The 11,647-nt window shown below is 37.8% G+C and overlaps 1 protein-coding gene across 1 annotated transcript; it reads left to right on the top strand.

The window, feature by feature from the left end:
• Positions 1 to 2,113: 2,113 nt before the first annotated feature.
• Positions 2,114 to 9,185, top strand: pdk2a (pyruvate dehydrogenase kinase 2a). Its single transcript, XM_051666802.1, has 11 exons — positions 2,114 to 2,361; positions 2,887 to 3,028; positions 4,915 to 4,986; positions 5,059 to 5,243; positions 5,326 to 5,415; positions 5,590 to 5,667; positions 5,952 to 6,028; positions 6,122 to 6,220; positions 6,356 to 6,466; positions 6,594 to 6,707; positions 7,733 to 9,185. The coding sequence occupies exons 1-11, from the start codon at positions 2,244 to 2,246 to the stop codon at positions 7,874 to 7,876; spliced, it is 1,230 nt and encodes a 409-aa protein (XP_051522762.1). The 5' UTR covers positions 2,114 to 2,243; the 3' UTR covers positions 7,877 to 9,185.
• Positions 9,186 to 11,647: the final 2,462 nt, after the last annotated feature.

Raw genomic sequence — 11,647 nt, 5'->3', positions numbered from 1 at the left:
TTTATCAGATGTTTATTTTTGCATATAGTGTGAATGGTTTTGGAATAAAAATCTGGATTTAAAAGTAAATTTCATATGGATATGGCAATACATTGCAAATTCTGTTTTCAGATAATACTTGGTATGAAAACAGCTACTAAAGAGGACTGACCTAAGAGTGAACATGACATTTGGCCTTTATATTGAGCCGAATCGATCTGTATTCATAAAAGCTGTTCCATTCGGAAAGAGTGCAAACAGGACAACAATGGCCCGTGTCTGACCACAGAGGAAATTTCCACTGGGCATGTTTTCTTCTCCCCATGCCTCTAGGTCTTAATGGCTAAACAATCACTAATGCACAGACAGAATGCTTTGGGGTTCACTTAATGGAGTTTATGGCAGTATGCTATAAGTTTTAAAACATTAAAATCACAAATATATATATATATATATATAGGTTATTGCATAAGGACTGATGTAAAATAACATTTAGCCTTACATCAATTGTGATTTTTCTCCCCAATTTGGCATGCCCAATTCCCAATGCGCTCTAAGTCCTTGTAGTGGCATAGTGACTCACCTCAATCCAGGTAGCGGAGGACGAATCTCAGTTGCCTCCGTGTCTGAGTTGGTCAATCTGCGTATTTTATCACGTGGCTTGTTTAGCGCATTACCGTAGAGACCTAGCGCATGTGGAGGCTTCATGCTACTCTCCGTGGCATCCACAACTCACCACACACCCCACCGAGAGCGAACCACATTATGGCGACCACGTGGAGGTTACCCCATGTGACTCTACCCTCCCTAGCAACTGGGCCAATTTGGTTGCTTAGGAGACCTGGCTGGAGTCAGCACGCCCTGGATTCCAATTCCCGACTCCAGGGGTGGTAGTCAGTGTCTTTACTTGCTGAGCTACCAAGGCCCCGCCAATTATGGTGGAAGGTTAAAAAATATATATATATTCCTACAGTGACCACAAAGTGGTGCAGTTGAGCTCTGGGTGAGCATGGATCTGTATGTTTTGAACATATGGGGAACCTTCTTTGCAATTATTTAATCATGGAATGAGCTACTACATTTTGACTTATCTAGGCATCTATTGAAAGAAAATAATCTTATGAGATTCAACCCCACTGTCCATAATTATACTAAATGCATATGGGAATCTGCTGTGTAATTTCTGAGGATTTATTAATTTCTAAAAATAGACATTTATCAAACATCTATGCTCACAAAAGTGCCCATAAATATATCATAAAACATATCTCTGACTTGCTTAGCTAACTGCTGGCTGGAAGGAGAGAGTGAAATATGCATGACTGACTTGCTTTTTATCGAGACTGTCCTGATTATGCAAAAATGGTTTTGGCCTTTTACTTTTGAATGAGACATAATATCCTCAACCATGCATACAAGACAAAGGTAAAAAAAATGTTTTACTGAATTCCTGTCAACCCACACATATATGTGATATATGGCCATATATAGGATTAGTTTATATATTTGGGCATTTATGAATCTATTTAAATTTCACTATGATTTCAGAAAATATGCTACATATAAGAAAACTGACATTTTTGTAGCATTTTGAAATATATGGTGTAAATATCATATTTACAAGTAGGCCCTGTAACTTTTTTTATATCAGTGAAACCATATGCACATTCATGTTTTACATTTCTTGCCATATGCCTATATACATTTCTGCAAAGAAAAAATTGTGTGCCTTGCTAAATTGATGGAAATCAAATAAACAATTTATTAAAGTTAGAGAAAAGATTAAAACTGAATGGTCCACAGGTTGTAATTATGACAGTGTCAAATTTAATATAGCTTTTAAAAACAGTACCATGTCTACCATTTTTATCTTCCTTTAGCTTTCATGATTCACATAACAGTCATAGATCACAATCAATAGTCATAATCACAGTTTGTGATGTAAAGAACATATTTATTCTCGTGAACGCAACCCACACCGTATTCAAGGGTTAGACACGTGTTTATGTCCAGAAAATGAATTATTATATAGGCTCCTGAGCAGCACGTTGCTCTGCCTCCACATGCTATTGGACGAATCTGGATTAGTAATATAAAACCCGGGTTCTGATTGGTTGTTGAGTGTACTCGGGAACAGACGGTCCTTACACCACCATATGCGTCGCATTCATGCATTATAAACAACATAGCTATTGAAGAACTGGATCTCTGCATCTTTAGTTTTGCTATATCTGTTATATCTCAGTGTTAACCCAGTCATCGAAATGAAGTCTGTGAGGTTTATTATGAAGAATGCTTCTTTGGCCAATGCGCCTCAATACATCGAACGCTTTTCCAAATTTTCTCCTTCTCCACTATCAATGAAACAATTTCTCGATTTTGGTAAGTCCTTTTTCTTATATGTTATTTGTTCGTATATAGATAGTATGCATTTCAATTATATAGCCCGAGCGTGTTGTTAATATATGGTCGTGTTTTGTGCATTCAGTTGAAATGCAGAACAGACAGTTTTATTATGGCTCTCCAGTCCATGTTATAATTATTATGCACTCTAGTATGTGAATTCTATACATGGATACAGAGTTGCATTGCTTGTGCTAAAATCATGTCTGCCTGTGTTCAGACTCGTGCAGACATGATTTTACTGGTGGTTCTGCTGGTCAGCTCATACTGGCTGAGTGTTGCATCATAGTCTAGGCGTCTTTGTTTTGGGACACTGCGATGTTTATGTATCTATATGGACTATTTAATTGCATTAAGCATTAAGAATGTGCATGCATTTCAGTCGCGAGCCTATCGTTCATTTTTATTTTTAACACCTGTCGTATGTTTTGACAGCATGGCATACGTAGATATTCTTCCTTAAAAACAAACCTGAGAATAATTTTTAATGCCATCTCTGTCCAGGTTCTACCAACGCATGTGAGAAAACTTCATTTGTTTTCTTGAGACAAGAGTTGCCTGTACGTTTGTCAAACATCATGAAAGAAATCAACGTTCTCCCCAAAAGACTGCTTACCACTTCTTCTGTGCAAATGGTTCAAAGCTGGTGAGTTATACAACATTATTAGGCTACTGCATGTATAAACTAATCTATCTTGGCTAGCATTGTTGCAGCAACAAGAGATTTTTGTATTTAATAATTAAAAGGCGATTAGATGGTGTGTTGACAAGCTGGATATTTATAGCTTACTCCGTAAACACTCCGGTCTACTTGAGACAGGGCCAAACTTTTAATTGTGAAGAGCATGTGAACTTTGTCCTACATTCAGTCAGCGTCAGGGTGGGTGCTATACTTCTTCCTGGAGGGTCTCTGATGTGAACTATGTCCTACTTTCACTACCTCTGCCCTCAAGTGTCACATTTATCTTTGTTTGTGTGCCTTTTAAGAAAAGTGGAAACTTGGAAACTTAGGCATAATCAAAACAAAACAGTCTGCCATTAATATGCAGAGTATGCAAAATGGCACATCCGTTTTACTGTTGTTTTTCATGGATTTAAATCGATGTTTTCTTTTTCTTTTCTGTTCTTTTCAAACACCCTTTTACTAGTTTAATTTATTTGTCCCCAACATAACTTATATTTTATTAATATGTAATTTATAAGGATATATTTTGTGCTTTTCAGAAAAAAATTGCTTTCATGACATTACAAAGAGTTGTCAAGAAGAGAGCTTAAAGGGATAGTTCAGCCAAAAATGAAAATTAACTCGTCATTTACTCACCCTCATGCCATCCCAGATGTGTATGACTTTGAACACAAATGAATATTTTTAGAAGAATATTTCAGCTCTGTAGGTCCATACAATGCAAGTGAATGGTGATCAGACCTTTGAAGCTCCAAAAATCAAATAAAGGCAGCATAAAAGTTATCTGTATGACTCCAGTGGTTTAATCGATGTCTTAAGCGATCCATTTGGTTTGGGGGTAAGAAGAGACAAAAATGTAACTTCTTTTTCCCTGTACATCTTGACAGCAGTCTCCTTGGTGATCATGATTTCAATCTCGATTACACTTCCTATAGCACCATCAAGTGCTCTGCACATGCATCAGGAAGTGTAATCGAGCTTGAAATCATGATCGTGCCTAGAGAATGCAATGGGAAGATATACAATAAAAAATGAGTTATAGTTTGGTATGTTCTCACCCAAAACCAACTGGAGCACTTAAGAAGACACTGATTAAACCACTGGAGTTGTATGGATTACTTTTATGATGACTTTATCTCAGTTTTGGAGCTTCAAAGTTTTGGTCACTGTAACAGCTCACAAACAGAAGGGAAGGAGAACACAGGGAAGCAGGTTTTTCCAGGCTCAGGTAGGACTTTTAATCGGCCACTTCAATGCTTTACAACTTTACAAACTCGTCAGCTTCACCGGCACATAGTAACTTAAACACATCAGCTTCACTAACATAACAGATTAAACGTAGCAACTTCAGGAGCACCGTGGCCTGCCTTGTGCCAGACTCTCTCTCTCTCTCTCTCTCTCTGCTGGTGGCGTGGCTGCTTATATGCCACTCTCCCCATGCTCACTGGAATTAGAGAAAGGTGTTACACATAATCTAGCTCAGGTGCAAGCGCCCTTACCACTTTCTCTCTCTCCGGACGGATGCTTGACCACGCCCCCGCTGCCACAGTCACCATTCACTTGCATTCTATGGACCTACAGAGATGAGATATTCTTCTAAAAATCTTTATTTGTGTTCAGCAGAAGAAAGTAAGTCATGCACATCTTAGATGGCATGAGTGTTGGTAAATGATGAGATCATTTTTATTTTGGGTGAACTATCCCTTTAAGAGATTCTGCTGTTTTAAAAACTACAGACCAACTTGCCTCCCCTGATGAATACAGTGCTCACACACCATTTTATTTTGCCCTTATGAAATTCTAAATATACTGTAAATCCAAACCATCATGTTTGTTTATTTGCTTAGGTATATTCAGAGTTTGATGGAGATCTTGGAATTCTTGGAGAAAAGTCCAGATGACCACAGAGTATTAGAAGAGTAAGTTGAAAAGAATTAAACAGGAGTATGTTTTGTCATTGCATAGTCTAACCATCTTGACTCTCTACACAGGTTTGTGGATACTCTGGTCAACATCCGAAACAGACACAATGATGTCGTACCCACTATGGCTCAAGGTGTGATTGAATATAAAGAAGTCTTTGGTCAAGATCCAGTCACAAATCAAAATATTCAGTATTTCCTGGACCGGTTCTACATGAGCCGGATATCCATCAGAATGCTTATCAACCAACACAGTAAGCAACATTAAACCCAAATAATACCTAGAGTATTGTGCTTTTAAATTAGTTTTACTGACCTTGTTTTCACTGTTTTTAGCTCTGGTCTTTGATGGTGCCACAAATCCAGTCCACCCTAATACCATTGGCAGTATAGACTCTCGTTGTCAGGTGGCAGAAGTTGTTAAAGGTATAGTATGCAAATAGATGTACTTTCGATCTGGTGAAACCTTAAACCAATCTAGCTGTATAGTGGGTGTTTCTAGCAAACTTTCAGCTCAAAATCAGTGACCCATTTGTTTAGTCATTTCATTGTACTCTGGTATGTTTCTTAAAATATTGTGTCATTACATTTTTCATGCAGATGCATATGAAAGTGCCAAGATGCTGTGTGATCAATATTACCTCAGCTCTCCTGAGCTTTTACTTCAGGAACTCAACAGTAAGAACAATGTTCATGTGAAATACCTGAGTGTAAAATCACAATATATAGGCTGAGTAAGTTTATTTCATATATTGATTTTGTTTGTTTCATGCATAATTGTTCAGAGCTCAGCACTAGATAATATGTTTAGTAGCCAGACTTCCTTAAAGGTGAAGTGTGTAATTTCTGCACCACCAGTGTCACCAAAGAGAACTGCAAAAATAACGACTACATTTCCCAAACACTCCCCCTATCCTCCATTGTTTGACATGACTCCTTTTGTATTCTGTATTGTTTTACAGCTAATAACAGGAACCAGCCTATTAATATAGTGTACGTCCCTTCCCATCTCTACCATATGCTGCTTGAACTGTTCAAGGTGAGATGGAGCCCATCTTATATTCTGTTCTGAAACAATGCTTTGCATAAGGGAAGCTGAATTTTTGTCATGACGATATGCCTCCTTTCTCAGAATGCTATGAGGGCAACCATTGAAAATCATAAAGAAGGCAGCTATCTTCCACCTATCCAAGTTATGGTGGCCATAGGAGGAGAGGACCTTACTATAAAGGTGATTTAAACTTGAGCAATTGCATTGTAAACACACTTATTTTACATTATTCTTCTCTTTTGACATTTTCTAGCTCAGGTTTTTAAACTCAGAAAAGGATAATGTGATTTAACAATGTATTTTTTGTCACTGTAGATGAGTGACAGAGGTGGTGGTGTTCCATTCAGGAAGATGGAGAATCTTTTCAGTTACATGTACTCCACAGCACCAACTCCCCAGATGGATGAGAAGCAAAGGGCTCCCCTTGTGAGACAATCTTTCATATTTAAATCCTTAATGATTTGTTAATTCGATTAATTGCAAATTAAATACAAATAGGATAACCAGATTCATAGTTCCACTTTATAAAATTTTCCACCTTTTGTCTCTGCAGGCTGGGTTCGGTTATGGGTTACCCATCTCCCGTCTCTATGCCAAATACTTCCAGGGTGATCTCCAGCTCTACTCTATGGAGGGCCATGGCACTGATGCAGTCATTCACCTGAAGGTATGTTCAAAACCGGATCTTTGAAACACATTTTTACAGTGCATACAAGGCAGTACTGAATTAGTTTTACTCCAGGGTTCCTACAGTCATGGAAGACCTGGCATAATTATATCAAGGAATTTGGAAAATTGTGATTTGCAGGCCTGGAAAAGACAGAGACATCATAGAAAATGTATGGAAATAATGAATATATGCTCACTTAGCACTTTATTAGGAACACCGTGGTCCTAATAATGTGCCCAACATGGTCTTCTGCTGTTGTAGCCCATCCGCCTCAAGGTTCGACGTGTTGTGCATTCTGAGATGCTATACTGCTCACTACAATTGTACAGAGTGGTTATCTGAGTTACCGTAGCCTTTCTGTCTGGCTCTCTTATCAACAAGGCATTTCCATCTGCAGAATTGCTGCTCACTGGATGTTTTTTGTTTTTGGCACCATTCTGAGTAAACTCTAGAAACTGTTGTGTGTGAAAATCCCAGGAGATCAGCAGTTACGGAAATACTCAAACAAGCCCGTCTGGCACCAACAATCATGCCACGGTCGAAATCACTGAGATCAACTTTTTTCCCCATTCTGATGGTATCTGCTTGATTTTATGCACTGCACTTCTGCCACACGATTGGCTGATAAGATAATCGCATGAATAAGTAGGTGTACAGGTGTTTCTAATAAAGTGTTAAGTGAGTGTATATAGAGTCCATTCTATATGAAATAATTTTTTTTAAAATCCTTATCCAGTAATCACGAATAGCTGGAAAACTCAAGTAAATTGGGAACTGTGGGAGCCCTGTTAAACCCCTAACTATACATATTTAACCTCTTCAATTAATTCAGTAAAAACTGCTTAATGTACAGACTCGATTTAAACTCTAATGTAACATTTCCTTTACACAAACCAAGGAATTCCTAAAACTTTAACACAGATTTTTTGCTGCCTTGCAAATACTGCCATTTCCTTCAGGAAATCATAAAAAATATTTTGCCTTGTGCCCTGAAAGATTACATCATGTGCTTTGTTTTTCAGGCATTATCAACTGATTCAGTGGAGAGGCTTCCAGTGTTTAATAAGACTGCTCGGCGGAACTATAAAGTCAGCCAGGGGGCAGATGATTGGTGTGTCCCCAGTCGAGAGCCACTGGACCTGGCTGTATTCCGGCTGGCAAAGTGAAAAGAACACACCAGTGTGAAGCGTCTAGGAGGGATATTGGACAATTCCATGACCGACATTAGTGAAGTGGGATCGACATGGTGGGATCAAAGTGTCCACATGGCCCGGACCCAACTCTTCACTCACTGTGAAGCAACATAGTCTCTTTGCAATACCGTAGTAGTCATATGCAGTGGTTTTCCTCTGCACCATGTCTATATCATCTGCTTTTTTGTTTTAAGAAATTAGGCATTGGCAGTGTTACCTGCAGACCATAGCAATTGATATAAAGTGTGACTGCTAAAGTGCCAAATTAATCTGCATTGAACCACTCTTCCTTCTATGGAAATACTGTGATGAAGAATCTCCAGATGTGGAGTAGTGGGCCAGAGCGACAGTCTATGGCAGTTCTGCACACTGTTTTGGAGTAAAGGGGCTTGATCCTCTTAGCTAGATATTGGAACCAGCATGCAACAACAGGCTTGTGCTTAGGAACTAAAGAGTACTTCTAGATCAGAAGGGCCAAGAAAGGACGATAAACATCAATATGCAACCCATGATGGATCATAATGTACATTAGTATAACACTGAAGTCAGTATCTATCATAATTATATACCTACAGCACCTTGAATGGTAATGTAGAAGTATTCTTACTTAGAATAGCCAAAAGCTGAGAAAAAGGCCATAATTGTGATGCCATTGTACTTGGTATTTCAGTCTGTGGCCAAACAATTTAATATCATCTTTGGTTTTGTACTCATACTTTACATTCAATGTGTAAGGCGTTAGAAAGGGTTCACAGATTTAAACGTGTTTATAGCCAGTAAGAATGGACTGTAACAATAATCTCTTTTTTGAAACTTGAGAAAAGCATAACCCTTATGTGCTGAGCATTGTTTTGCGCATGTTTACTGTAAAACATGCTAAAGCATTTTAGATACCTCATTAAGTATAATTAGTTTGCTCAGATACCTTTTTCAGCAGTTGCCTTCAGTTTTGTGGGCTTTTGTCCACTTTGTGGTAGTTTTTGCTCTCTGCAAATACTGTACAAAGTGTAGGTGCAATAAATTAAAGCTATTGATATAGTCTGTTCTAAGTCATTTTAAGTCTTCTCTTTTGGGAGCTTGCCTGCTGTAGTACATCAACTATCTGCTTTGCAATAGCACCATTCAGCCTTATATGTATGGACCATCTTTTATGTATTATTGTCTGTTTTGTTTTTGTCTGATGCTAGCCCTGAAAATAAAAACATATATTTTTTGTATGTTTTCCATATGAAGCAAGTTATGTATACAGAATGGAAATAAACACTTTTTTGTGTAAATTCTCACTGTGGAGTGTAATCAATTATGAGTCAACAAGCACTCTGAACTCAACCTGGACCTTTATGTTTGGCTAATGGTGGTTATTTATTAGATAACTGTATTGTAGAGGTTTATCTAGAAGAAGATGAAGATAAAGATGATTGACAAGTGTGGACATAGGCGGTATTTATGGGTGGGACATGTCCCTACCACTTTTTGCCTTTGCCAATTTTGTCCCCACCACTTTTTGAAATCAGAAAAAATAAGAAATATCTCCAGTTCTTTTGCAGGAGTTTACATTTTGATTGTGTGAGTTATAATAAATGGTGGTCCAGCATTGGAGTTTGTTATTTTTTATGTTATAATGAGTGCTCTTTGAGGCTTTTATCAGTGGCGTTGAGCAACAACTGATGTACAGATGCAATCTTCATTTATTAAATTATAAAGTTATATAAGGGTGGATTCGAATTATTACCCCATGTGTGGCGTAAAAGACTCCATCTCCATCCTTTTTTTTTTTTTTAAATAATCAAAACTTCTGTTATTGTAATTTCTTTTCATGAAAATTATGTTGCTCCATCAATTTTATATAAATAGAAATTTATTATTTATTAAAATATATATTATCTTAATACACTTTGTGACCAGAAAAAAAGCACATTTTCTTTAAGGTGTGCTTTTAACCCTGTTGTACCATATTTTTTAGCTACATATATATATATATTTGAGCCATAATTTGGTCATGGAGAATTATCATTTATCAAAACAGTAAAAGATTATTTGACATTATCTGCATTAATATTCATTATAATTCATATGCACGAGTTTTGTGACGTCACCCCACCCCCCCTCCCCCCAACTGTCCCCACCACTTGTGGGGCACAAAGTGACATGAGTTACTACGGTACATGTTGATCCTCGCCAAGTAAGACAAAGGTTACATTTCATAGTAAGTAACACCCTGTTTAAGGTTACAGGTTGCATGGAAAGTGACATCTCACTGGGCAACAATGAGAGGCATGAATGGAAAAATATGCCTGGGAAGAAAAAATAGAGCAAATATACTTCTAACAAATCTGAATCTAATGAAACATAAACATATCAAATCTGTCCTTCAGCACCTGGAGTTTGATGGAACAAAATGATGATGATGATTATTATTTAGCTAAATATGTGGATAAAATCAGTATCACCCTATACCTCTAGAGACTGTTATGTTCCTTCTGGTTCAACTTTGAAAAGGGCTTCTCAAGTACTGCTTGATAAACAAGTGCTTGTTTTGAAAGACAGCTCCCCTTACATACATCACATTACATGAAACACATGCTGCTTGGTACTCCATATAAGGTTAGATGTATTGCTTGTTTATGTCCATACTCTCCAGTGTGAATCTGGCTGCTGAAGTAAACATGCGGTGCACAAATCAATGTGATAACCTTTTCATTATCTAATTATTTGTTGCTTTTTAAACAATCATGGGATAAAATTTTTAGTCATTTCTGAAATTCCTTCTAACCACACGGTCCCAAGCTAATATTTAGTGGATGAATGAACTTCAAGTATATCTACAGTACTTGAAGTACTGTATATTATACCTAAAGTATATGCATTGTTTTTATAATTTCAAACCAAACACATGATTTATTAAATATTTGACTTGAAAAGTGTGCTTGTGCTCCTATTCTTTAAAATAAATGACACTTAGCTTTATAACATATATTTTTAAGTGATTCTAAAGTGTCCAAACACTTTATTGGGGGCCACTTTATTTGTGCCTGCTGATACTGTAGGGGCCTCTTCGTTCTCAGTATAAACACAGGTGTATATTGAAGACTGAATATTTACCCAAGCATTAAAAAGAGACTCAAGCAGTACTGTGCAGATGGCTTCCATCCATTAGAGTGCAATGCTACGCAGCTGTTAAAGGGCCCTTTGTGCAGAGCCGCTCATGTGCTAGAATCTACAGAGATGTGCGAGTATAGCAATGACAAACCATATGTAGCCAGTTCCCGGAACTATGATAGGAAAAGTACAGCCCTCATAGCAGGCCATAAATGATGGCGTGTACATGTTTGTCTGCAGGTGAGTGGAGATGAGGGGGGGTCATTGGGTGGGGGGTGAGCACGCGGTTTGTAATGTATGCAAACATCTAATCTGATTGTCAGGGCTGCTGTTCTCTTTCTGGGATGCCTGTCATTCCCAAGGGCTGTTTACTGAACTCTCCTGCTTATGTAATAAGGCTGGTGCCTGTGTTGCATATCAAAACAAGAACATAGTTTTCCTGGGTGGACTTTTGTCCTGATTGTACTGGTCTTATCTTATCATGCAATCGACTGCTCTTTGTTTTTTTGACAGTGAAAGCCTAGGTTGCTGCCAAATGCCTTAATACTGTACCAAACCATGTGTGGCATTAGAATGTTTTGACTTTCTTCTTTAAACAGAACACAAAAGGAGATATAGTTAGGCAGTGTGTTTGTCTCAGTCACC

Source organism: Myxocyprinus asiaticus, chromosome 32 (genome assembly GCF_019703515.2).
Source record: "Myxocyprinus asiaticus isolate MX2 ecotype Aquarium Trade chromosome 32, UBuf_Myxa_2, whole genome shotgun sequence".
NCBI lineage: Eukaryota > Metazoa > Chordata > Actinopteri > Cypriniformes > Catostomidae > Myxocyprinus > Myxocyprinus asiaticus.
This window is presented reverse-complemented; position numbering and strand designations above follow the sequence as displayed.